At 49.3% G+C, this 25,441-nt stretch overlaps 13 protein-coding genes across 13 annotated transcripts; 5 read left to right on the top strand and 8 right to left on the bottom strand.

The window, feature by feature from the left end:
- Nucleotides 1-255: 255 nt before the first annotated feature.
- On the top strand, nt 256-1,086 carry FMAN_00447 (uncharacterized protein; the record flags this gene model as incomplete). Its single annotated transcript, XM_041822299.1, has 1 exon — nt 256-1,086. The coding sequence occupies one exon, from the start codon at nt 256-258 to the stop codon at nt 1,084-1,086; it is 831 nt and encodes a 276-aa protein (XP_041687993.1).
- A 1,057-nt stretch (nt 1,087-2,143) lies between these two features.
- Nucleotides 2,144-4,293, bottom strand: FMAN_00446 (uncharacterized protein; the record flags this gene model as incomplete). Its single annotated transcript, XM_041822298.1, has 4 exons — nt 2,144-3,776; nt 3,829-4,019; nt 4,075-4,155; nt 4,207-4,293. 4 exons carry the CDS (start codon nt 4,291-4,293, stop codon nt 2,144-2,146), a joined length of 1,992 nt encoding a protein of 663 aa, XP_041687992.1.
- Nucleotides 4,294-4,834: 541 nt separating this feature from the next.
- Nucleotides 4,835-6,193, top strand: FMAN_00445 (putative cell shape control protein phosphatase ppe1; the record flags this gene model as incomplete). Its single annotated transcript, XM_041822297.1, has 4 exons — nt 4,835-4,985; nt 5,039-5,471; nt 5,523-5,952; nt 6,002-6,193. The coding sequence occupies 4 exons, from the start codon at nt 4,835-4,837 to the stop codon at nt 6,191-6,193; spliced, it is 1,206 nt and encodes a 401-aa protein (XP_041687991.1).
- A 332-nt stretch (nt 6,194-6,525) lies between these two features.
- Nucleotides 6,526-7,662, top strand: FMAN_00444 (uncharacterized protein; the record flags this gene model as incomplete). The annotated part of the gene is made up of 1 exon (XM_041822296.1): nt 6,526-7,662. One exon carries the CDS (start codon nt 6,526-6,528, stop codon nt 7,660-7,662), a length of 1,137 nt encoding a protein of 378 aa, XP_041687990.1.
- Nucleotides 7,663-7,830: 168 nt separating this feature from the next.
- Nucleotides 7,831-8,494, bottom strand: FMAN_00443 (related to secretory protein SSP120; the record flags this gene model as incomplete). The annotated part of the gene is made up of 2 exons (XM_041822295.1): nt 7,831-8,312; nt 8,374-8,494. 2 exons carry the CDS (start codon nt 8,492-8,494, stop codon nt 7,831-7,833), a joined length of 603 nt encoding a protein of 200 aa, XP_041687989.1.
- Nucleotides 8,495-9,140: 646 nt separating this feature from the next.
- Nucleotides 9,141-10,335, top strand: FMAN_00442 (uncharacterized protein; the record flags this gene model as incomplete). Its single annotated transcript, XM_041822294.1, has 2 exons — nt 9,141-9,322; nt 9,369-10,335. 2 exons carry the CDS (start codon nt 9,141-9,143, stop codon nt 10,333-10,335), a joined length of 1,149 nt encoding a protein of 382 aa, XP_041687988.1.
- A 113-nt stretch (nt 10,336-10,448) lies between these two features.
- Nucleotides 10,449-11,858, bottom strand: FMAN_00441 (uncharacterized protein; the record flags this gene model as incomplete). Its single annotated transcript, XM_041822293.1, has 1 exon — nt 10,449-11,858. The coding sequence occupies one exon, from the start codon at nt 11,856-11,858 to the stop codon at nt 10,449-10,451; it is 1,410 nt and encodes a 469-aa protein (XP_041687987.1).
- Nucleotides 11,859-13,526: 1,668 nt separating this feature from the next.
- On the bottom strand, nt 13,527-14,541 carry FMAN_00440 (uncharacterized protein; the record flags this gene model as incomplete). Its single annotated transcript, XM_041822292.1, has 3 exons — nt 13,527-13,983; nt 14,041-14,371; nt 14,421-14,541. 3 exons carry the CDS (start codon nt 14,539-14,541, stop codon nt 13,527-13,529), a joined length of 909 nt encoding a protein of 302 aa, XP_041687986.1.
- Nucleotides 14,542-14,886: 345 nt separating this feature from the next.
- FMAN_00439 (uncharacterized protein) lies at nt 14,887-16,037 on the bottom strand (the record flags this gene model as incomplete). The annotated part of the gene is made up of 3 exons (XM_041822291.1): nt 14,887-15,252; nt 15,302-15,602; nt 15,652-16,037. The coding sequence occupies 3 exons, from the start codon at nt 16,035-16,037 to the stop codon at nt 14,887-14,889; spliced, it is 1,053 nt and encodes a 350-aa protein (XP_041687985.1).
- Nucleotides 16,038-19,342: 3,305 nt separating this feature from the next.
- FMAN_00438 (putative zinc finger protein ZPR1) lies at nt 19,343-20,834 on the bottom strand (the record flags this gene model as incomplete). Its single annotated transcript, XM_041822289.1, has 2 exons — nt 19,343-20,611; nt 20,670-20,834. 2 exons carry the CDS (start codon nt 20,832-20,834, stop codon nt 19,343-19,345), a joined length of 1,434 nt encoding a protein of 477 aa, XP_041687984.1.
- A 265-nt stretch (nt 20,835-21,099) lies between these two features.
- On the bottom strand, nt 21,100-21,663 carry FMAN_00437 (uncharacterized protein; the record flags this gene model as incomplete). Its single annotated transcript, XM_041822288.1, has 1 exon — nt 21,100-21,663. The coding sequence occupies one exon, from the start codon at nt 21,661-21,663 to the stop codon at nt 21,100-21,102; it is 564 nt and encodes a 187-aa protein (XP_041687983.1).
- Nucleotides 21,664-22,059: 396 nt separating this feature from the next.
- FMAN_00436 (putative DUF866 domain protein) lies at nt 22,060-22,759 on the bottom strand (the record flags this gene model as incomplete). Its single annotated transcript, XM_041822287.1, has 5 exons — nt 22,060-22,203; nt 22,251-22,373; nt 22,424-22,489; nt 22,540-22,654; nt 22,725-22,759. The coding sequence occupies 5 exons, from the start codon at nt 22,757-22,759 to the stop codon at nt 22,060-22,062; spliced, it is 483 nt and encodes a 160-aa protein (XP_041687982.1).
- Nucleotides 22,760-23,089: 330 nt separating this feature from the next.
- On the top strand, nt 23,090-25,282 carry FMAN_00435 (uncharacterized protein; the record flags this gene model as incomplete). Its single annotated transcript, XM_041822286.1, has 1 exon — nt 23,090-25,282. One exon carries the CDS (start codon nt 23,090-23,092, stop codon nt 25,280-25,282), a length of 2,193 nt encoding a protein of 730 aa, XP_041687981.1.
- Nucleotides 25,283-25,441: the final 159 nt, after the last annotated feature.

The raw sequence follows: 25,441 nt of genomic DNA, 5'->3' as shown, positions 1-25,441 counted from the left end.
TTCCTATTATGACTCAATTCCAATGGCGAGTTGTTCCAGGCCTAGTCTACTAATGTGTCGCCTTTCCCCCGCATGGAATATGGTTACCGACGCCGGCCGAGATATTTAAGCTCCCCACAGGATTATCCAATCCCACCCGCAGCATCCCAACTTAGACTTACATTTATTTTTCCGTTGGTTTTTGCAGCTATACACAGACCCCAATCGAGTTGATTGGGATCTCTGCTTTTCATACATACGTTTTACATCATCGCCATGAAGCTTTACCCTTCCATTTCCGAGGACCTCGCCGCCTGGGTGCAACAGCAACCAGTATTCTTCACAGGCTCTGCTCCTACTCACGGCTCTCATATCAATGTCTCTCCCAAAGGCCTTTCAGACTCGCATTTTGCTGTTCTTGGACCCAACCAGTGTGCCTATATCGACCGCACTGGTTCCGGATGTGAGACTATTGCCCATTCCTACGATAATGGCCGTCTGTGTTTGATGTTTATGAGCTTCGGTCCCGCCCCTCGGATTGTCCGCTTCTTTTGCCGGTCCAGGATTATCGAGTGGGATGACCCAGCCTTCCCAGATCTGGTCCGTCGAATCTCCAAGGGAAAGCGTTCTACATTTGATGGCGCCAGAGCCATCATTCTGGCTGATGTGTTTGAAGCCCAGACAAGCTGTGGCTTCGGTGTTCCCCGGGTGAAGAGGGGTATATATGCACCTGATGAGACCTCTGAGAAGAACTTGTCTCTTGAGCAAGTTCTTCAGGAGGGTGTGGATGGTAAAGTGAATGAGCTGGCTGTGTTCGAGGAGAGGCCCACAATGGATATGTGGGTGGCAAAGAGAGTTGAAAACAATACGTTGTTGGATTATCATAAGGAAACCAACGTGCTGAGCATGGACGGTTTGCCTGGACTCAGAGCTGCTCGTCGGAGCGTGGGAGAGACGTTATGGTTTACGGATGCGAAGGCGCATGCAAGGAAGGTTTTTGCTCAGAGCGAAGCGATTGCAGTTGGATTTGTTCTTGCATTGTTGTTGTACGTTGTCATGGTTTCAGTTGGAGCGATTTCAGCGTCATGGCCAAGGATTCAGGCTTGAATGATATAGGAACGGCGCAATCTTCGGTTTTGGGATACCAAAAAGTACAGTGTTGTTTGGCTTTCAAAAAAGGTGTTCCCTCAAAGGGATTGGATTTCTTATTTCTTTACTTGAATTTTTTTTCTTCTTCTTGTTCCTATTTTCTTTTCTAGATACACATTTCCGCTTTTCTTGTTTGTCATACCAGATAGATTTGTAACGCGTTTGCTACAGGATGCAGGTCCAACAGCCTGTGTAGGAACGATACCACCCATGTTAGGATAGTTTATTAGTATTAGTAGCACTAGAGTCTATGATTTGAATGTTCTTTTAAAACACTTGCCTCCTCTTCTACCTTGGTGAATCCGAGTTGAATATCTGGTTTTCCCCTCACTTTCTTGACGCCCGGTGAGTCATAATGGACTCTCCGCACTTGATTCAGGGGTTACGCTCCCATGGGCGCCATGGCCAACTGCATGACGGCATCCACCAAAGAGGTTCTTGCGGGATTTATCTGATATTATGGTAATGATTGAAGCCCCTTTCCTGGTTCATGCAAGATCAACTATCTGCGTTGTTCAGGAGGCGGGTATTGGGAAAGCTCAAGAGGCAAGCATTTGACATTTTATCCCAAGACCGCACCGCACATCTAACCAATACTCAATGTAATCACTTGTCAACACGAACTGTAGACGCAAAAGTCATATTGCTGCTTCGATCTCTGAACCTAGCATAATCACCCCCTTCCTCGCTATGCCACCTGTCGCTTCCTCAGACGCCACTTCCGTCGGAGTAATGGTCTATCAAAAGATCGACTCTGGATTGGATTCGTAGCATGCGCGCGCAAGGCAAAGGCACAAAGACTATAAATCAGCCGTGCTCTTATCCGCTTGCAATGGTTCAGCTGCTCTGATGCCCGACTCCTGGCTGCGTAGTGTCCATGCTTTGAGATAAGTTGGACTTGTTAAGCAACTGGGTTGCACATTAGGCTCATAACAGCGGCACAACGGCGCAGATTAGGCTGTTCGCTAGAGGGGTAAGATGTTCGAGAAAAGTCCGAAAAAACATCTCTTTACACTCAGCCGCCAGCATTGGCTGGAGCAGGAGCAGGAGGAGCAGTTCCTTGATTGTTAGGACCAGAATCCTTTGCCTTATTACCTCCACCTCGTCCACGTCGGCCACGGCCAGATGCCTTTTCCGGTGCCGCAGATCCAGCAACTGGGGTTGGTGCTGTCGTTGCCGCATTTGCGTTCGTGTTGGCAGGCTTCTTGTCCTTGCGCTCCAAAACTTGCACAGTGCCCTGTGCAACAGTGATAGGACTGGCTGTAACAGCCTTCACAAGACCCTCGTGTTCAGCAAAGTCAACATAGGCAAACCCCTTTCTCTTGTCAATTTCAACAAAGGTAATTGTGCCAAAACTTGAGAGTGTTTGTTTAAGCAATGCCTCAGTAACGCCTTGAGAGGGGTTGGCATGCTTGACAAAGCCACGAGTAGCATCAGGAGAAACAGTAGGGGGTTTCTTCTGGGCATTAGAGCCCTTATTGGGTCCGCCTTTGGAACCACCGGCTACGTTGTCTGCTTTCGATCTCCCTCCCTGCGTGGCCGGCGCTTGTGTTGTGGCATTCGCTGGCTTCGCCGGTGGGTTGGGCTCGGCATCAGTAGCCTTTTTCTTGAGGAGCACAATTGGAGGGTTGGGAGCTGGCTGACTCGATGTGCTCTCCTTAACTTTCTCCTTCTCTTTGCTGTTTTCTTTGCCCTTCTCCTTTTGGTTGCTCTTTTCGGCGTTCTTTCCGCCTCGAGTTCTGCGGTTTGATTGCTGTTGTTTGTTGGCATTTGCAGCACCTCGTCCCTTCGGTTCTGGTGTTTCGGCCTCGGTTGATTTTACAGGTGTAGATGGGCTTTCAGAAGCACTAGCCTTTGCTTCGGCAGTAGATATGTTCTCCTTTTCTGGTGTCTTTGCATCTGCATCTGCTTTGGCAGCGTCTTGACGTGCCTTTCTATGCGCACTTCCGGGACTGAGACCAAGATCTCGTTGAAGGATCCTTGCTGCAGCCAAAATTCCCGCACGTCGGCTCTTGGGTGCAGCTTCCTGGGCGCTGGAGTCATTGGGCTGGCTTTTAGCATTGGTCTTCGAGGTCTCCGCATTCGGCTCAGAAGTCGCCTTCTTGGTGAGGATCTTGACGGTTTCCTTGGGAGTCTTTTCTCCCCTTTCGGCCTTGGACTCTTTGCCCTTCTTCTTACCCGAGTCTTCATCCCTGGACGAGTTCTTCCCCTTGGCGTTCCTAGAATCTTGCGCATGTTTGGAATTTTTGGAAGATGAACTCTCTTTGGCTTTGCTTGCCTTCTTCTCCTTGAGGTACTCGATGAGTGGCGTAGTGGTGACTTTAGCCTCCGCCTTTCCAAGGTCGTCGCCCTCTTCTCCATCGACGGTTTCTTTTGGTGGTGCTGGGTTCGCCAGTTCCTCCAAGAAGGCCATGAATTCAGGATCCTGATCGATCGTTCCCTGTCGAGCATCGGTGCGCTTCTTATTGCTTGGAACCTTCTTGTAAATAGCAAACTCAACTGAAGGGGGGCCAATCAAAGAAGGGCTATTAAAAGATGCCTTCGCATCCTCCCAGACAGCGGTTCGCACAGCATCGCTCAGAGGCAAGATATCATCCTTTTTCATAACATGAACGTAGGCACGACCAGGCCGTGATGGTTTTGAGGGGCTTTGGATGACGTTAGTAATGCAAAATTCGGCTACAGTGTTCAGTGCCATACTCAGTAGAAATCTTTCCTCCAGCGAAGGAAAACCAGTCGACCTTGCCCTTGCCCAACTCCCACTCGCTTCCAAGAATTGATACAAATTCTGCCTGGGTCATCCCAGGAGGTAGACGACGTATTACGAGCTTCTCACCCTCATTATGAGCCTTGGTTTTGGTGGGTTTTGGAGTTTCGCTCTCATTCGCATGCTTTCATCATAGTTAGTCAGAGTGTCGACGTTTCTCGCGAATCTCGTCGGGTCACCTTATTGGCCTCGGTAGATCTTGCATTAGAGCCTCTCCCTCTAGCTTTTCCATGAGAACTGTTCTCGTGTGACCCCTTTCCCTGAAACAGGTCAGATATCTATGTCCCTTGCTCCCGAACGTCACTAATCACCTTTGTTGGTTCTGAGGTCTGATTTGACGATGTCTGAGGACCTCCGTTTGCCCGTCGAGACAGGACTTGTGGTGCTTTAGCTGACATCTCGCATACCGCAAACACCCCGGGTTGTAACTGATGATACCGTTATGTTGATCGATATGGCGAAAGGCTCAAGTGAGTGCTGTAAGGCTTGATGAGTCGCGGCCTTGCTGCCCCGCCAGTGGCAGTGGGGCGATACTGGAGAGATATGCGATTATCCACCGAATGATGAATTCCTCACGTGTAGTCTCTGGTATAAGTTCGTATGGTATTTTGAAAGGTGAAAGGGAGTATGTAGGTTAGTCAAAGAGGAATATTGAAGTGGGTAAGAATCATTTACAAGATTAACCAAAATAGTAGGTGAATATCGCAACCAAAGTTTCTCTCTCTGGTCATGGCCGAAGAATTTCCGGCGTTTCACTATCGCACCCCTCCATAGCAAGGCAAGCAGGCCTAAAGCATAAGCCCCACCCGATTCGCCGCATGTGTACCAGTACTACGACCAACACCTCACATATCGCAGGACAGGCTTCGCTGGGCTGGCATATCTCCCCCCGCCATCATACTCCCACACAGACCTTCCATTGAAGGGGCATGCTAGATCATGGCTTCAGGCGTACCTCGACCGGGCCCTGCGAACCTGGGGCCCAATGCCGGCCTTGATGAGTGGCTAGAGGAGGCCAAGCAATGTCATTACTTACCTGAGCGCGCTATGAAGGAGTTGTGTGAGAAGGTTAAGGAGATTTTGATGGAAGGTGAAGACCGCCGGACTCAGATGCACCGCTGACCTGCTGACTCGGTACCTCAGAATCCAACATTCAGCCAGTCTGCACCCCCGTCACTGTGTGCGGCGACATCCATGGCCAGTTTTACGACCTTCTTGAGCTCTTCCGGGTATCTGGCGGTATGCCAGGCGAGTCCAACGTGCAGGCGCCGAAGACATCTACCACCGTCATTACCTCGGACGATATCGAGCCACCAACAGAGATCACAAACCCCAAGTTGAGGAAGAAGATAAAGGCTTCGGGCGAGAATGCAACGACCAGCGGCGCGGAGGAGACCGAGGCAGTCGAGGCAGAGGAGGATCCTGATTCCACAATGGCGGACCAGACCGAATCTGGCGTCACAGTGAACAAGTCAAGTCAAAGTGCTGATACTCGATACATTTTCCTGGGAGATTTCGTGGATCGAGGTTACTTCAGTCTGGAGACATTCACATTACTAATGTGCCTGAAGGCGAAGTAAGCACCCTTTGGTGCTGGTCGCGTGTCTTGGCTAACCATATCCCACAGATACCCTGACAGAATAGTGCTTGTTCGTGGTAACCACGAGTCTCGACAAATTACCCAGGTGTATGGATTCTACGAAGAGTGTCAGCAAAAGTACGGTAACGCCTCTGTCTGGAAGGCCTGCTGTCATGTGTTTGATTTCCTTGTCCTTGCCGCCATCATCGACGGTGAGATTCTCTGCGTCCACGGTGGTTTGAGTCCTGAGATTAGGACAATTGACCAAATCCGAGTTGTTGCCCGTGCGCAAGAGATTCCCCACGAGGGCGCGTTCTGTGACTTGGTGTGGTCAGATCCAGAAGATGTCGAAACGTGGGCTATCAGCCCTCGTGGCGCTGGATGGCTATTCGGAGACAAAGTCGCAACTGAATTCAACCATGTCAACGGTTTGAAATTGATTGCCCGAGCCCATCAGCTCGTTAACGAGGGTTACAAGGTATTTAGCGTCATTATATCTCGACAAGGGTTGTACTAACGATGATCAGTATCATTTCCCAGAGAACTCAGTAGTGACTGTCTGGTCGGCACCCAATTACTGCTACCGCTGTGGTAATGTTGCTTCTATCATGGCTGTGGATAAGGACTTGAACCCCAGGTTTAGCATTTTCTCTGCCGTTCCTGACGATCAGAGACATGTCCCGGCAAACAGGAGGGGGCCTGGTGATTACTTCCTGTGATGAAGAACGGTGTACGTATAACGGACTTAATGGCATATGTTGCATGTAGAATAGCATAGGGTCAAAATACCCACGGTCCATCGGTGATTTTAGTGGGAATGCAAATGGATGGTTATGGGTTGGGTAGAGTTGGTATCTCAATTACAAGCAAGGATGATGATTTCACTTATTACATTTGTGACATACGTGATTTGTCTTGGCTGTTCCAGTGAACAATAACTGCCTTCTACAGTATCTCATGGTTCCCCATATGACACCGACAACTCTGTTTTGGTAGACGTTGTCTGAACCCTTCTCGGTGGATCACTCACCAAACTCCACCTCCCACCAACATGCCAAAACCAAAGGCCCCCAAGAGCAATCCGATACAAAACGCCATCAACGAATGGTTTGGTTCAGGGCTAGTCTCCGAAATAGACACAGATCAAGAATGGAAAGCCCAACTCTTGAACAGCGCACCCAAGCGGTTTACCATTTATGAACCCATGGTCTTGTTACCCACAGGAAGCTTCACATCCTTACCCTGGACAACCACATTACAAGACGCCGGCCCAGATTCATGCCAACAACTCTGGTGCAAGATCCTAGCACGACTGTCGACACAGGCAAAGGAGCCATTAACTCATCTTGCCGTGAATGAAGGCATACCTCTACACAAGGCAGGTGAGGAGGTGGATGAAAATGTGAGAAGAAGTCCAAGTGGGCTGCGCACTCTCTACGGAGATTTTGGATCTTTAGATGCCTCGGCAGATGAACCTTCTGAAGACGATTTTGAAAAGACTTTATGGGTTTCGACGAAGCAAAACGGGATATTCCAAACTTGGGCACCCAGATGGACAATGTTTAGTCGGGGAAATGTCAAAGAGAAAGCAAGACTGTTGGATATGGGAAACAAGACACTTCAGGGCTCATGGGCGGTTGACCTCTACGCTGGAATCGGCTACTTTGTTTTTTCATATGCTCGACTTGGCATGAGAGTCTTATGCTGGGAGATCAATCCATGGAGTGTCGAAGGTCTACGGCGTGGCGCCAAAGCAAACCGATGGAGCGTTAGAATTGTCCAAGGTGAAGACTTGGCCCTACCAAACGAAGACATCGTAAGCGGAGGAGAGCAGATCATCGTATTCCTGGAGAGCAACGAGAAAGCTCTACAGAGGATACAGTCGCTACAGGGTAATGGTATGGCACAGGACATACGGCATATCAACTGTGGTTTCCTACCAACAAGCGAACCAACTTGGAGAGACACATGGGATATTTCATCTCCGGCCAGTGAGACATGGCTGCATCTTCACGAAAACGTTGGCGCAAACGATACAGAAGCAAGACGCCAGGAGATACAGCGCAAATTCGACGACTGGAGCCAAGGAACAGATTGGACAGCCAAGGCCGAGCATATCGAGCTTGTCAAGACATTCGCACCAGGCGTCTGGCACTGCGTCTTTGACGTTCATGTTTACAAGATCTAGCTATATCGTGCATCAATCATGCTTATTATCCCAATAATATCGAGTACATAGAATTTCAGTTTCATCCATCATGATGTCATGCGCCCCTATCACACACGCCCCGAGTCCCTGCCCCAGTCATGGTATTCTAGGTAAAGTAAAATACAGTTCGGTATCGCCTTCTATCGTCTATTGTCGTCGGAACTTTTGAGGGATGTTGGCCTCGACGATGGAGAGCTTCTGCATTGCTTCGAGGCGTTCCTGAGCATCCTCCATCTCATCGTGTTTCTTAAAATGCTCAATGTCTTCGGGGTGTGTCAGGTCCTCGAGTTTGGTGTTGTCGTCGTGGTACTTCTCCCAATGATGGATCTCATACTCGTACTCGTCATCGCCGTGGTGGCCGGGGCCAGTGTTGAGGTCTGGGAGTGTCTTTCCAGACTTGATAAAGTCCATCCACTCCTGGCGACTGACAGAGGAGTCGCCGTCCTTATCGAGAAGGCCGAGCAGAACATCACGGACCTCGTCCTTCTTCTTCTCGTTCATACCCTTGTTTGATTCGTCGAAGAGACCGTATGTTCGCATCAACTCAGCAGCTTGCCACCAGCCGTCGCTGTTGTAATCGTGGAGGGTGAAGAAGGAGTCGGCGTCCCAGCCTTGAACGTGATGTTCCTCTGGAAGTACGGTATTAGTATGTTTGCAACGCAACTCGGAGGGAACAGGAGAGAAACATACCCGCCATATGTTTGGTCATCCAGTCCGCATTGGCATCAACAACGGGCTTCTGCGAGTGAGCGCCGCCATGGGCAAAGACGGTGGTCGCAAAAGCGACACTGAGCAAGACACCGGTGCGCATTGTATTATAGACCTGGCGCGAGAAATACAGAAGAAGAACAAGAAGTCTAGACTTGTGCGACGCAGTTATAACAAGGTAATTGACGTTGGGAGAAGCCGACTTTAAAGGAGTGAAGTTCCAATCTGAAAGGACCTGGCAACGACTCAAGCGAACGTGGTCGCTACTGATCTGGATTTGGAGGTGGGCTGCCAGGGGTCTCGAAGCGCTGAGCCACTAAAAGCTTATCTCCCAGGTACAACGTTCTGGCTGTTGGATGGCCTCAACGCTGAGTATCGATAACCTGGGCTGGATCGATCTTTGAACTTTGGAGGTATGTAAATTAACTTTATGTCTTCCACGGACGATCTAGAACAGGCACATCCTTCTTGTAGGTAAGATCAATCCCACAACTAAGCTTTGGGTTGGACTCTATGGAACTTCCCTGAATCGATCCCTACAAACTCATATCTATTCCTTGTCGTACCGAGGGATCTACAAGCAATATTTGGTGGGGAATTCTAATCAAAGAGTCCACATCTCGTGATTTGGCGTCAGAAATAAACCACTGTCTAACGCGTCTCCATATCAATCGCGTTCTCCATCTAAATATTGACTTCTTGTTATCAAGCTACATCAAACCTGGCGGCACGATAACCTGAACCTCAACATGAGTCGTCAAATTGAGCAAGCACTGCTCTCATTGATGCCAACACATGGCTCTGATTTACCTCCAGCACTCGTTGAACTTGCAGGTTCTTTGCTTGCCCAGTCTCGGCACCAAGCAAGTACCCTGAAGGCAGACGAAGAGATTGCGAGAACATATGCTTGCGCAAACATCGCGTGTGATCGGTATGTATTATGAGATCAATTCGGGATATAGAGCTGACAATATCAGTCTAAAAATCACTCTTGATCTTCCACCCATCGAACCAAGACCGCCAATTCCTCCTCGTATCTATAAGCGTCTCTACATTCATCTTGATAACATTCTGCGCGGCAACTCAACTCCTACAAGAGCTACTCCAGGACGAACAAGAACACCAGGTTCAAGATTCCGCGATGCCGATAACTCGCCCGCCTCTGGCTCGCGGCCACTACCATCAAGAGCAACACCAACAAAAGAGCAAAGTTTAGCGCAGTTTAGGACACCAACAAAGGGGGCTACCGATACACCGACGAAATCTACTCGCAAGAAGGAAGCTTTCGCCAGAGTCAATCTTCAAGCATGGATTCATCCTACCACAAGATGGGTATGTGCAGAAACTGACCACAAGAAGCTGGCTCCTACGATTTTGGCTGGTATGGAGAACATCATAACACCTGTAGGTCGACGAACAGATGACGAGTGGGTTCTGCAGAATCTAACGGCTTTGTTTGCCGCCATCTACTTTTTCGTAACTATGCGGGTCAAGGCTCTTGTTTCTGGCGAAGGTATTGATAGGGAAGGATATGTCCCTCTTCGAAAAGAGATCCTTGCCCTACTCGCCAGAGCACGAAGTGAAGTTACAGTTAAGGATCTGGCGGAGGAGGATGCTTGGGAAGGTTGGTCGACCGTCAAGTCCAAGGATTTCGACGATGCGGTTGCCAAAGTCAATGAACGAGCATGGCTCACCAGTGATTGGTATCAAGGAATCGCCGATGTCGTCAAGCTGTCCCAAAGAAGCCACCTTGAAGACGTCGAGATGCAGAATGAGGAGACGATCCCAAAGATGCAAATAAAAAAGGCAGACACCATGTTTCAAGACAAGTACGACTTTCTCAGCGAGGCGAAGCGGACAAAGTACATGCACTGGAGGGAAGATATGTTCGCCAAAATTGCTCTATCGACAGCTCAAGGTGCTGCCATGGAGGTAGATACATAGTGAAGTGCTAAGCCCTGCTTTTCACCCAAGAATTATATGAACACGAACTATCCTCTTTATTTCCCAAACATAGAAGACCCATCAAAGTCGTTGTCTATTCAACATGAATCCGTTTACTGAGAGGATCGAGCTCGCTTCTGGAAGCCCCCGTTCTGGCCATCGCCACCACCGAAGCCTTGGCCGGGGCCAGCGACGAAGGTTGGGATAGCACCTCCAGGCTGGCTTCCGCTGCCGCTGCCGCTGCCGGCCCCTGGGGTCTGGACGGGAGTCTCAGGGACATCGGGGGTGTTGTTGTTGCCGCCACCGAGGCCAGCACCGGGAGTAGGGGTAGTGATGGCACCGTTACCACCGCCGAAACCGTTACCAGGACCAGCGACGAAAGTGGGAATGACACCACTGGGCTGAGTCTGATCACCTCCAGGGAGGTTGCCGTTTCCGCTGTCGTTTCCACTTTCGCTACCAGGTTGAGTGAGGTCACCTCCGGCCGAGCTTCCACTGCCGGGTGTCTGAACGGGAGTGTCGGGGCTGCCAGAGTTGCCGCCCTCACCGAAACCATTGCCGGGTCCAGCAACGAAAGTAGGGATGGTACCGCTGGGCTGGCTTCCACCTAGACCACCACCAGGCTGGTTTCCGCTGCCAGGAGTCTGAATGGGAGCGCTAGGAGTGCCGGGGCTGTTACCATCGCCGAAGCCGTTTCCTGGCCCAGCAACGAAAGTAGGAATGACACCGCTGGGAGCAGTGCCTGGGCCGTCAAGCCCACTGCCTGGGGTAGGGACAAGAGTGGGAGCGACAGGAGCCTCAGTGGCATCGCCGTTTCCTCCGTTTCCTCCATCGCCACCCCCGCCGAAACCGTTACCAGGTCCGGCAGAAAAGGTAGGGATGGCACCGCTCGGCTGGCTACCACCGTTTCCACCCTGAGAGTTACCACTGCCTCCAGGGGTCGAAGGCGAGTCTTGGTTGCGAGACCGACCACGGCCTCGGAAGGACGCACCTTGTACACCACCTCCGGTGCCCGGAGTTTGAATAGGAGCGGGGACAGAAGCACCACCGCCGGTGTTGCCATCATTTCCTCCAGGCAGACCACCGCTTGGAGCTGCGGCGGGGGGAGTATTGGTGTTACCGCCACCGCCGAAGAAGCCACCTCCGTTACCACTGTTGCCTCCGTTACCTCCTCCAAAGAAGGGGAGGTTTCCAAGGCCGGGAATACCACCACCGCTGCCACCACCAAAAAAGCCACCACCAGAGCCTGGAGTGATAGCAGGAGCATCATTACCACTGCCGCTGCCGGGCAAGTTGAAGCCACTTCCAGGGGTTGGGATGGCGCCTCCGTTGCCGCCTCCTAGGCTGGGAAGGCCAGAAGGAATGAGGCCAGAGCCACCACTGGGAAGGGCAGTGGGGAGAGCACCGCCGAGGCCAGCGCCGGGTGTTTGGGCATCGCCGCCGTTGCCAAACTGTGGGCGAGGTCGGGCCATGGCCGGAGAAGAAAGGGCCAAAGCCAAAGTGACAAGGTTAAGGACAGCCATTTTGATCTTGAAGGAAGGATATAATGTACTTGAAGGAAATAAAAGAGGGAAAAGATCGTGGAAAAAAGACTGACCACAGATGCCTGCAACTGAAAGTCTAGTGATGAAAGAAAAGAGCGAGGGAAAGTGGCGATGGAGAGAACCAGAAGCTGAGCAGAAACACAGAGAAACGGACGTTTATATACAATGTGCCTCGAAACGAGAACATGGGATGGACGGTCGTTAAAGTCTGTCAACTACTCCTATTACCGAACGTAACCCAGAACTCGCGTAGACGTTCCATATTGACGCCAGCGGATCCCAGCTCCGATGGCAAGCTGATGGTTTCAAGATCCAGAGGCTCTGACAAACACAAGCAGGGAGTTGATTAACCACGATTGGATCCCCTGGCGATCTCTGCAAGGGACAAGGGGTAAACTTTTGACTGCATTAGTGGAAAGATCTGATGGATTGAGTTTGTTAGTCTGCAGGAAAAAAAGGCCGATGGATAAGGCTAACAAGCTCAAGTTTCGTGTTTAGAGACCTTGTCGATAATCGATATATCGGGGGCCGATGTGGGCGTCTATCCGTAAGTCTTGGCCTCATTGGCAATCGATGCTGAAGATGACGCGGCTCATGTTTATCAATCACGTTTTTGGAGAATGTTTCCTTGCTGTTGCATGGATTGAAGCTCCGTTGATCAAGGGTTTCTCCGTCGTTAGGTGTTTCAGGATCTTTTAAGGGGGCATCTTGATGTTTGAGTCAGGATTTGGTTTCGACTAGAGCCGTACTCCGAAACTTGAGGCTCCATATTTTTAGTCGACGGACATGTTTAAGTCAAACGAAACGACATATAGATCATACCATCCCTTGAGTTAATGGGGGATTTAGAGACGGGCGTTGGTGGATTATTGGGTTTTGGTGATGGTGTCACGGAGAATTCCAGAAGTTTAAAGTTGTCCTGATGGTGTCATTCGGTGATGTTTGTTTGATTCAAGGTTATGATAATCGGCAGTAATAACGGCATGTGAACAAAGGCAATGATCAGCTTGTGCCTTGAGAGCAATTGGCTCGTTGTCATAGATCTATTCTGTATACAGTGTCGTGAACAGTAAGTACCACATATTGATGCGGAATACGGGGAGAATAAAGACAGTTGAAAGCGGCTATCACAGCGAGAGAAAAGGCTGGAAAACACGTGAGAATATCGATCAAGGGCAGAAATAGAAACAATATCTGCGTCGGGTTGCCAAACAAACATCACATCTTGCTCGATCATGATGCGATTGGTAGACACTTCAGTTTCATCGGAAAACTCATCACATCCAAGCAGCTGGACTCGCGGAGGTTACCGCCTGAGTTAAGAGTTGCGCCGATCTTGGGAGGAGTTCCGATGCAAACACGTCGCTATTTAGCGGTTCGACTTGATTAGTTTGATGGGCACAGGGGGTATATCTTGTGCTCGGATATTGGCTTAATGCAGCAAATAGCACACATTCACACATAAACACTCCGAGGTAAGAAGGATTAAAGTTGGATACAGAAACCAATGAATAAAGTAGAATGCTCGTAGATGATGAGAGTATTCGGAAACGCTGTAATATGAGCTGAAATGCGAGTGTCTACTCATGAGACCCAGTGTTGTGGGTGGTATAACAGAGCTGAACTATACTCCCCCCTGAAAGACAATCAGCCCAGTTTTCCAGGAACAAAGGGGTGCCCAGCACTCAGCCCTCCATCTACTGCCCATGCCTGTCCATTAACATAACTACTCTCATCACTTCCCAAGAAGAGCGCAACACGAGCAATCTCATCAGCATGACCGCCCCGCTTCATAGGGTTCAACTGTCCGATCTTCTTCTCGCTTCCACGAGCCCTCGCGGCTTCATAAACAGGCGCTGTCATGCCAGTCTCGATGAGGCCTGGGCAGATGGCGTTCACACGTACACCTGTTCCAGCGAGCTGGTATGATATCGTCTGGGCGAGAGATACCACGGCTGCTTTGGAGGCCGAGTACGGTGTGGACCCAGCATTGGAGCGAATTCCTGCAACAGACGCTGTACCGATGATACTGCCGCTGGCTTGGGGCTTGTCGGCAGAAGTTTGCATCATAGCTGGTGCCGCGTACTTGGCAGCTAGAAAGACACTGCAATATAATTTAGATGATACCGATCCAGTATATAATGTGGAGAAATTCGCATACCTTGACGTGTTGGTGTTGAGTATCGACATAAACTCATCTTTGCTGAAGTCAGAGAATAGCGTGGTTCGACCGACGACTCCAGCATTAGCAAAGAAGACGTCCAAGCGACCGTAGCGGTGAATCGCGTCATCGACTACCTCCTTGACCTTGTCCTCATCCGCGGCATCGAAACGCCTCGTGTGGATTTCCACCTTGGGAAACGCAGCGTTGATCTCCTTCTTGTGAGACTCAAGGTGCGTATCGTCAAAGTCGCAGAGATACAATGCTCGGGCACCGCTCTCAGCGTATTGATGCGCTGTAGCACGACCGATACCCAGCGGTGAGTTTGTGCCTGTACCGAGTCAGCGATATTCCTTGAAGGAGCTCTCGCGTGCCATTACCTGTTATGATGACGACTTTGCCCTCGACGCGGAGCTTACTTGACCCCGGAGCTACCTTGTTGATAGGTGGAAGAAGTTGCTTGCCAATGGCATTGATACGACTCTGCGCCTTGTCAGACATGGCGTGAGTCTGTCTAGTCTAGTCTACCTGCAACTGTGGTATTATGGCAAGTAGATTGAGATTACGAAAAAGGCGGGTTTTGATGCTATTAATCTCTTTATCATGGAGCCGAGGCTTGGAGTTCTTGTATCTGGGGTATGCCCCTGTTGTGGTAAGAAGCTTCCCCGGCTAAAGTGGAGCCATGAGGGGAGTCCACCCCGGAGCCGAGGCTCGGGGAATCTATTCAGGTCTTCCGGACTTTGTTCCGCTGAGTCACGTGTACCCTCACATATATTCTTATACAATCGTTCGTTACTCATATTGCTTATTAGAGTCAGACATCGCTAGCTGATAGTTACACAAAGCCTACTCCGCTTCAACAACATCGTAAATTGGAATCATCTCCAAAAGCGTCGCCTCCAACATCTCCTTTTGCTCCTGAAGAAACTCCCTTGCAGCGTCGGGATCGAACTTGAAACCCGCAGCTTGCTGCTCGCGAAGCTTCTTGGCGTGTTCTCGAAATCGTATCTCAAGAACGTCTGCTCGGTAGGTGCAGTAGTCATATACAAGTTCTGACTGGTTGCTTATGGGTCGAGAACCCGTGAGGACCAACTCGTCCTTGACAAAGGGTGACTTGGGACGGAATGCTGTGATGAAGGATATTCTTTCTTTACCAATGGCCTTGAGTGCAGCATGTTGGACGTAGCGACCTTGAAGAATCACTGCAGTGCCCTAGAAAATATTAGCTCATACGTCCATGTTGAGTGACCATGTAACTCACCATGGTTGGACCCCGAACTTTGAGAACTTCACCATCACCCTTGAGGACTGCAGTCTCGCCACCTTTCATATCCGAACAGTCTGAAAGCATTGTAACACATACAAACGGAAAGCTATCATAGTGCCAAGAAAAGCCAACGTTGTCGCTAGCTCCCTTCTTCTCGTCTTCGCCATCGCTGAAGAGCAGGTTGCAATGGCCGATCTCATACTCGAATGCGTGAACTAGATCAATACCAGCCACTTTTGAAACAGCTTGCTGGACTTCGGGACTCTTCCAAAGAGCGTGAGCAAAAGGTGCTTGTCTGTAATCTGTTAGCTAAGCAACCTATCATTGTGTCTGGAGTGATGAACTTTTGAGTATATCCTCGAATTTGGTTCTTTGTAAAAGTTGAAGCATACTGGCACGTTCGTAGAACATCCTTACTGAGAAGTTCCCGTCGGACTTGCTTGACAGCGGCTTCAGTGAAAAGAGAGAAAGGGTCGGAGGCGGCGATGGGAGAGACACCCTGGTTCTCGTATCCCCATTCCTTCATGCTGTAAGTCCGCTTGGGGAACTCGAAGTTTACATGCTTCGTGGCATCGAACTCTTCGATGGGTGTGGCTTGAGCTGTGTCGATGACATCTTGTGGGATCTTGTTGGTAGGTCGGAAAGGGGCTTTGTTGGTTGGACCAATGACGAACGGTGCTGGCTTTCGGACCGGAAGAGAGGTAGGTGTACTGTAGATTACTGAAGGCATAGTAACTAGAATTTATAGAGATTCGATACTCGTTTCCAGTGTAGATAAAGTCCCAGTTGAGATGAGTGTGTGTGTCGGTCCTGAATTGCAGAGCTCAAGATAAGAAAGGCAAGGCATGAAGAAGTTCCAAAGTTTTATATCTAAAATACTCCTGTATGCCCTCCAGTTGACTACAATAGATACACTAGATTGTCCAATGGAAAGGGTGATCTCTATCACAGATGCATTGTTGAGGGGAAGGGTGTATATCGAGCTACCATTCTTTGGTCAAATGATCATGAACTTCATTAGTCTATGCCAAATGCCGATGCAAGAAGTGCGAATAAGCATGTCAACAGTTGAACCGATTGCCCAAAATAGACTGATATCCCGGATCTAGACCTTCTAGTGTTTCTGTTACTTCTGGGGTTCATGCTTCTGTTGCACCGTCTTGTCGAGTTTGGAGATAGTTCGGCTCAGCTGGTGTGTAGGTCGGATATAGTTCCCGCGGCAAGGGAGTCTGGTCTCCGGTTGAAGGTAGATAGTAGCAGAGATGGTCAATAACAGGGGTCTATGTGGTATCGGACTTGATATTCGTACATAGAACATGTAAAAGGAGAAGAGCTGGCATTTACCACACTACCTACTAATTATGGAAAAAACAACCCTGATCAAAGAGGTGACGTCCACAATATAAGACACAAAAGATGGACGAAGCATTAAGGTTTCTTTAAGAGTAGACCCTGTGGCTACTTTTCAGATGATCACTTCTAGATCACTGGCTCAACGTTCACAATCATCTGGTCACTATTGTGCTGTTGTAATAACAGCCTGTTTCTTGGGAAACTAGATGAAACCCAAAATGACAAGGTGTAGCAGTTTAGCTTCTGCATACCAGACATTGATGTCACACCCCCGAGCATTATCAATATGAGATTCATGTTGCAACTACGTACTTTCGTGTTTCTTGACAGCACTCACCTACATACACTGACAATATGGGGATTCATATATCTATAAAGGTCTTCACTCGTGTGACTTCCTTACCATATCTCTTGACTTGGATGAGAAATGCCAAAAAGGGGTGGAAGTGTAGATGATATGATTCTGATACCTGTCCCCCTTCCTGTCTCGTCATGATCGTGTGACACCTTATCTCGGCAGTATAGTTCCGTTTTCTGGCTAGCTTTCTTACCTTTATCATTGTAGGTGTCTTTGCTCAAACTGAGAAGCCTGCCTCCGTGACAAGTAAGGTGTATGTTTGTTGACATACCTCGACACCGCATACAAAGTCTCTTCACAGATAACTACATGGCATCGTAAATAATGCATATATATGGTCAATTATCTTCAAGTCTGCCAGCTTTGACGATCTTTTCTGGTTATCTGGTACCGCATAAACTTAACATCAGCTTTCTCATGACGCTTCCACTTGTGTGTATCATATCGATAGCTTCACATCCCGATTACCTTCACCGTGACTCTCATGCAAGACTTGTAAAGAGTTTTCCTTGGGGGGGATGGTCCACGGCTGAGGTAGTATCTTGATAGTTGATCCCGAGCTCACTAGCCATCAAACCGTGCTCGCCGTATCTAGGCTCGGCTTCGATTCCGATCGGGTCTGAAGCCCGAAATGCTATCGCGAGGGCAACATTTGAAGAGCCGAATTCAATTCTTGGGGTAGAGAGGGGAAGCAATATTGGAGAAGGACCCCAAAACATTTGAGCTCGGTTGATGGCTCCGACGTCATGATAAGTTGGCTCTGAGGCTCAGAACTTTGCTTGATACGAAAAATGCTATAATTGGAGAAAAGCGTCTTTATAACGACGTGTTCAGTTTCCATTTCCTCCTCAAAGATAACAACGACAACCTTCATAGAACGTTGGAGGATAGTGAATTTGGCATTGGACCTGGCCAACGATGTTAAATATATATACGAACCGTCCCAATGAATTATATGTCGCCTGGAGTTGCTGATCTGAGTCTCACATCATACAAAACACAATAATTCACACCTCACACCTCCCAACTCCCAACTTCGCTGTAAACTAGGTAGGCAACCGTCATACCCAACTCATGGCTATCAGACCCCCAATCTGCGCATCTATCTTTGTCTCTATCGGCACAGGTCTCGCCCATGACGGCCAAGGAAGTCTTTTTCTCGCTTACACCTTATACTCTGTCATGGTAGGCCTTGTCAGTAACTGCATCGCTGAGATAGCAGTGCCTTTATCAGAACGGCGGAACATTGGGTTGAACTTCTTTCTTTATTAAGCTCTTTTGGTGTCGTTCGAGAAATGGGCCTTGAATGCTATGTACAAGTTTTGGAGCGATGATACACCTGTTGCAGCAGACTCTATTTGATTACTATTAACATGCAAATCGTCGTCTTATCAACGTAGGTCCCGTGAATAGACGGGGATCTTGGAAGGTTTCAGGGGTTCTTCGGCTCCATCTGGACAGCCACTTTCACCTGTGTTGGCCCTGAGTTTGTCTCCATGATCGAGGGAGAAGCCAAGTTCTGCGCATTCATCTCAAGAACACCTTCAAAAACATACACATCCGGTTCGGTATCTTTTTCATCCAGTCATCTCTATGTGTTGGTATCATTCTCTTTTGCAGTTGCCCTACCCTTACAGGTATTGTCAACGGAGGTGACAGTGTTGGAATAGGAGCTACCCCCCCTATGTTATCGCCATGGGGAATCTTGGAATAGCAGTTCTTCCCCATGCCGTCAATGGCACTCTCGTCTCAGGAATCTTCTCCGCTGGAAACGCCCTAGCATATTATAGCACCCTTTCCCTTTACAGTCTGACTCTTGAGGGATAGGCCCCCAAAATCTTAACCAAGTGCGCATCCTTCGGTCTCTCTGTTTACTGTCTAGGTAGGTATTTATCGCCCAACACTTCCCTCCTGTGGCTGGCTCCAGCCCTTATAGCGTCTAGGTATATCTCTGCCACGTTCTTGACAAGTGTTATCTGCTGTTACGGACACAGCATATTCCTGCCTGGCAACTTTACCATCAGTGGCTTTTTCACTTATCATGCAATGGTCCTCGTTGCGCCGATCACCTTGTTTGGCCGAAACTCACTAAGTAAACAAAATTCATCAAGGCGTTCGAGGTTGACCTTGTTTGGGAGACCCTTGATCGATGCATATGAAGCGGCTTTCGACGAGGTATTTTTCGGCCTCACGAGGAATAAAAAGAGTGGCAAAGCATGAACGGATTCTGAGAAATCACATTGAATCATAGCTTTGTATCATTGCTTCATCTATAGGCTGAACTTTTGAAAGGAAAAAACAGTAAAGGAGAACTATATCAAGTGCTACCTCTCAGCGGCAGTCTCGTCCTCTTTTCCCTCTTCCTGCTCTCCATAGTTCTCCAACTTCATGTCCTTGAGACCAAGCTCCTCCTCTTCCTCATCTGTGCGGGTATAGTTCTCACGGTGAATCTTTGGGTCGGGGGCAGGGGGGTCTACGAGAGGCTGAACGTAGCTGCTGGCGAAGGGGTCGGTAAGCACAATTGTGAAGGGCTTCTCGCCACGGATGGCGGCATCAAGACCGTCAAAGAAGGCGGTCCACTGAGACTTCTCGTCGCTGGCAAGTGAGTCACCACCCTGGCCCGAGCCGTCGGCCTCGAAGATCTGAGAGTGAAGATCACCACGGACCTGGGTCAGGAGACCTTCAACAGTAGTGAAGCGACCACCCAGGGTACCAGGGTTGACCTGGAGCTTAAGCTCGGGGCACTCAAGGCCACAAGTCTCACTCTTGAGAATATCACGTGCCAGGTCGGCGCCGCCACTGACTTCCAAGATAATTTTCTCGCCCTTCTCAGGAATCTCACCACCTGTCTTGACATCGTTGGAGCGGTAGCCGCAGTCGTCACACACGGTGGACATGAGAACAACCTGCTTGAAGTGGGGAATATCAACCATCTTCATGTGTGTCGTGCAAGGATGCATGCAGCCAGGGCATGTCGCGGGGAAGCTGTAGACTTCGTTGGGGATGATTTCACCATCAGCATCCAAGCCAGGGTTTTGCGGTTGCTGAGCGTTGGCATCTGAGTCGGAGAGTCCAAGGGCGGCGTTCTGTTCAGCAGTTCGGGCATACTCGTGCTTCTCCCACTTTCCAACACCGTCCTTGAGATCAGGGGCAATGAACGAGTTTCCGGCAGGGTCATCAACCCAGACACGGAAGGGAAAGGCGTCGCCCAACAACATGGCGCGACCCTTGGCGATAATCTCAGCGACCTTAACATACACTTCAGGAGCCTGCTCCTTTCGCGCCTCTTGTCCCATCTCGAGATCCTCGATGACAGTGGTCAGGAGACCCTCGACATTTGTAAGCTGGCCACGACCAGCAGGGATCTCGAGATCCAACTCGATGAACTTGACGGTGGAGGTATCGGACTTGACAACCTGTCGCGAGAAGTCGGCGAGGTTTGTCAAACGCAGCTCGTAGTGGGTTCCTTTGGGCTGGACGGTTCCGGCAGCCTGGATCTCGTTGTTCTGGGTATGGCAGTGCTCGCAAGAGAAAGACATGATAACAACTTCGCGGAAGTATGGGATCGCAGTGAGAAGAAGTCTGGTGACACCCTATACAGCTCTGTTAGCTAGATTCCTATGCGACTTGTTCGATGATGTGTTGACTCACATTCTTGCCGCAGTTCATGCACAGAGACTCAATCTCTTCGACAGCGCGCTCGTCATCGTCGGCATTTTGGGCATCAACAGCAGCAGGCGCAAGTTTGTTAACCTTGTCACCGATGCTCTGGAAGAATTCCTCGGGAGTAAGCTTGGTTGTATCTTCGGTGGCCATTTTCAATTTTTTGTCTGCTGGGATCGAATCTTGAAAATCCAATCGTCTTTTGGTGGTTGAATCCATGGAGGGGTCATGAAATTTTTGGAGGGGCAAGCCCAGTTATGTCATGGGGTCCAGGGTGCAGACTTTGGAGGCGGGCAGGCACTAGAACGTTCGGGACACACCTGCGGCGATGACTCAGGATAGCGGGCCTAGATTCATCCGATAGGCCTAACCATGAGATGGACAGAAGTCATGATGGCAAGTCGTCCACTGATATTTCTCATTTCATAAAGTGAGAAAGACTGAGTGGATTCGTTGTTTGTTGCTTTTGTCCTGAAAGCAAAGCTTGTAAGCCGGCCTTTCGATTTTTGGCTCTTTTCTTGCTGCTAGCATTCGAGGTTTGTTTGGGCTGCTCAATAGGTGTAGAAACTTTCTTGCCTTTCGACTGTGGTGTTTTTCGCCTCACAGCTGGTCCTGGAGGCGGCATCACAATCCTGGTGTCTCGTTGACAGTTGTCGCAGTGTAAAATCTTGCAGGGTCCCTGAAGATCTTCTGTTGCTTTAGGGGTCGAGTTGCCGCTTGGCCTCTTGCTCTTGGCCTTGTTCCTCTGAAGACTTTTTCGAGCATCTAACTTCAGTGTTGCCTCTTGACCTGGGATCATGATAATTCCACAGCCTCCACATACGTGTTGTCGCTGAACATCTGACAGTGTTACGCCATATTGTTGAAGAAGATGACCGCGTTGGCTCATGAGATGAGCAGAAGTCTCTGGGGCTGTGGCCCGTAGGAGATGTGCTGCATCGGTGAGAAAATCGATAGTTCCGGGGAGTTCTGATACCGCCATTCTGGAAAGCTGGGGCTTCAAAATCTTTTGATTGTTGGAGTAAATGCGAGATTGAAGCTCAGGTTGCTTGAAAGAACCTTTGCGGACAACCTGAGGTAGACATGATGGTGAAAGCGGGCCTGATAAGATACCTTATGGGGATGTGATTGGCCAACTCGCTGACTACCTACAAAGTATTCCGTAGGCGATAATCAACCATTAACTTATATCTTTCACATTCGAAGCTGGTTTACTTATGACTATATTGCAGAGCAATCTCGTTCTTCGAGCCAACTCGAATGCATGTCGCTTATATGGCTTTTCTATCCTATCTGAATAACACAACATCTCTGTCCCCACGCTCCAAACACCAAACAGCTCACTCCAACATCAACAGAAATCGAACTTCAAGTCATATCACGACCGGCGGACTTCCCACTTGACATCATTGATGCTGACTTCCTCGTTAGACTTCTCGTCGTATTCGAACCACTCGCCCTCCTCCAAGTCGATGCCAGTAAACTTGGTCCCCGTCTCGAGGCCTTCGGCCAACCATTCGCCCTAACAGATCGTTAATATGGTCTTCATCTAGTTGGTAACTCAAATACCTCAGCCTTGAACTCGGTGAATTCGAGTCCTCTGCAGTCGAACTCGAGGATCTTTTGAGGCTTGGCTGGTTCAGTTTGCTCATAAGGAAAAGGTCCAGCCTTGACAGAGGCTGATGACTCTCGCTTTGCATAATATTAGTGAGATGAAAATAACTCGACATCAAATAACTTACCTTGCAGTTCTTGCACTTCCATACAAAGTTGGCCTCTCCTCGACTCCCACTCATCTCATTGGTCTCCTTCATAAGATATTAGTATATCGGTTCCAATTTGACGGGCCATTACGTACAAATCGGTTGACTCCAACGTGATTGGCATGAGTCTCTCGACAAGAAGTACACTGAACCTTGAACATATACCAAAAAGGGTTGTCTTGGGTATCGTCAGGGCGCAAGTTCGTGACCCTGTCATATCGGAATTGCCCCTCACGTCAGTAAAGCTCGCTTGTGTTGGTGAAAAGCTTTTAGTACATACCCTTGCAAGTCAGCTGTGAGATACAGAGCAAACATGCTGTGTAATGTGAGAAGAAACCGCGATGGTAAGTTTTGTAAATGAGTATGGAATTCTCAGATGTTAGAGGCTTTAGAAGCAAAAAGTCGTTTCAAAGAGCTCCAGCATCGATGAGCGTCTAGGTAGTGGGATGTGGTGGGGTGTGACGATAGCGCATTCCAGCTGCACCCGCGGTAAACCCCACGTGACTTCAATAATCGAATGATGTGTGACTGGCCAATTTCTTGATTGATGATGGCTCCATGAAACACCTCAATTGAACGATTGCCGACAGCAACGACCCTCAATCGCTCCAGAGCGATGTCCTGAGCTTCAGACCGCCACTTAAAATGCAGGCTTTGTGGTCGAGGGCCGGCCAGGTCCATCGCTGCGGATGTCGCGCCTGCGAATCCGTCGTGAGCTCTCTCGGCCGGAGAGTGACAACCGCGGCTCGACCACGAAAAGTCACCTTTGCCGATATCTTCACAGCATGCTACAGCTCCATGTTTGCGACTGCCGCCATCGTCGATGCCGTACGAAAGGAGGACCGAAGGCAGGAGTTGGACCGGCAATTGGAGGAGACGAGGCGTGAATTGGCACAGCTGCAACTCCGGAACCTCGAAGCAAGCCAGACGACGAATGGCATTGACTCCGCCCAGAATGAAGTGACTCTACACCAGATGGATCAATTGTGGGGGGCCATCAAGAGTCTATACACAAACCGACCATATATGAAGGAGATTTACAAACCTACTACCATCCGAATCGACGAATTCTTAAACCGAGTACATGCTGAGGAATACGAGTGCCCCGACCAAGCAACGATGGATGCTCTTAGGCGTACGGACTACGATCACCTTGAGCAAGTCATTATCCGCGAAGAAACAGATGTCAGCATCCGTCAAAGAACTCCGTTAAATACCAAACAGCTCCATAACGCCGGACGCACACTCAGCCATCTCGTTCAACAATTACTCAAACGTGCCAATGCCCATGACAAGTCCAATCTACCAAGCCCCAGCTTCGACGAGGCCATGCAACTGGCAAATGACAGGACTTCTTTCAGATATCTTGTGGAGAATGATCCTGAGAGGGTGATAAAGAACCGGGTCGATCTGAACTCTGATCTTCGCAAAGTCGTGGGTTCAGCACTGAGCCTCAAGGAGAAGGTGGGCAGGGTGTGTTATAATCTGCTTGTATCTGCATATCCAGCCGATATGCACACGTACAATACCTTGATCGTTGCTTTTGATAAGCATGGTTACAAGTATCTATCAGAGCCAGTGGTCAACTCCTTCTACTACTACCGCCGACTGAGACCAACTCCATCTACGTTTGTCGCCATCTTGAATCACTACAAGAATTCAGGCAACCATGGTCGCTTCTTGCGCAGTCTTGCAAGTCTCGCTGGTCTCGATGGCGAGACAGGTGCCAAACTGAGACGAAGACTGGCGGATGAAACATACGATGGAGCAGTTGATGAAAGGCGCAAGAGCTACAAGGTTCAGACATGGACCCAGACGGGCGACTATTTCTGGGAGCATGCGCCGCTGGACAAGCCTCTCATTGAGGCTGCTATTCAAGGCCTTTTACATATGAAGCTCTTTGATCAGGCTGCGGGGTTCTTCGTGACGTGCATGAAGGCCAAGGTTGCTCTTAGCACGCATGTGATCAGACAGTTGTTTGATGAGTGCATAGTGGCTCTTGACTGGAGATCTGCCGTGCGCCTCATCCAAGGTTTCACCAACTGTTCAGTTACATGGCCTTCAATGCTTCTCGGAAGAGATCAGGACACTTCTTACCTGATCAGCCGAGTACGGGTTCTTCTCGACCTTGCTGGTCTTCGAGATGCAAGCGGCGAAGTGCCCACATCGACTCTCGACAATTTGTCTATATCACGTTACGATTTCTGCAAGTTCCTGAGTGATCTGGCGAGCGCAGACTTGACATCTCAAATCGATATGCAAGGGTCAAGTGCACAGACTCGGGATTCGGCTTCAGACCCTGTCAGCGCTTCAAAAAGAAGGCTACTCCAGATCGAAGCACTTTGGAAAGAGCAAGACTTGGTTGGAAAGACAACACGCTCCATCGAGAGCAAGCTACTCTATCCTGAATTTTCACCTGAGTTCCGTATGTCAATGGCCTTCCACATTGGAAACGCCGCGGCGGATCAAACAGTGGAGTTGGATGGGGAAATCATGGAAGTTATGTCACAGCTTCCTCTTTCAGAACGTGTGGAGAGAGGTATTACGGAATGCAGGTCCTTTCAAGATTCGAATAATAGCCGCGCTGAGAGCGGAAATATCGTTGAGGAGGAGCAAGAATTAAGGCGAGATACATCAGATGAGCAAGGTAAGGAACAAGCCGGGAGGTTTTTACGAGATGAGGAGCTGGATATAATCTCGGCTCAAAAGGCGATACCGGTTAAGCGGATGAATGCAAATGCAGCAGAGCGCACTTTGAGAGCAAGACCAATGCGGCTAACGGCATGGCCTGTGACTGAGCAGCAAGTGGGATATTTGCAGAGGGCGAGTTTTGGGTAGGAATTGAAAGCGATGAGCCGCATGTACCGTACTTTTGATTGTCTCACTTACCTGCATTCCTTTTGTGTGCTGTACTGTATTGCACCAGCATATTAGAACCTGCATCAGCATAGAACATAAATTATAAACGTGCTTTATCATGACTTTATCACCGTGGCA

The sequence above is a fragment of the Fusarium mangiferae genome, assembly GCF_900044065.1.
Source record: "Fusarium mangiferae strain MRC7560 genome assembly, contig: FMAN_scaffold013, whole genome shotgun sequence".
Taxonomy (NCBI): Eukaryota; Fungi; Ascomycota; class Sordariomycetes; order Hypocreales; family Nectriaceae; genus Fusarium; species Fusarium mangiferae.
This window is presented reverse-complemented; position numbering and strand designations above follow the sequence as displayed.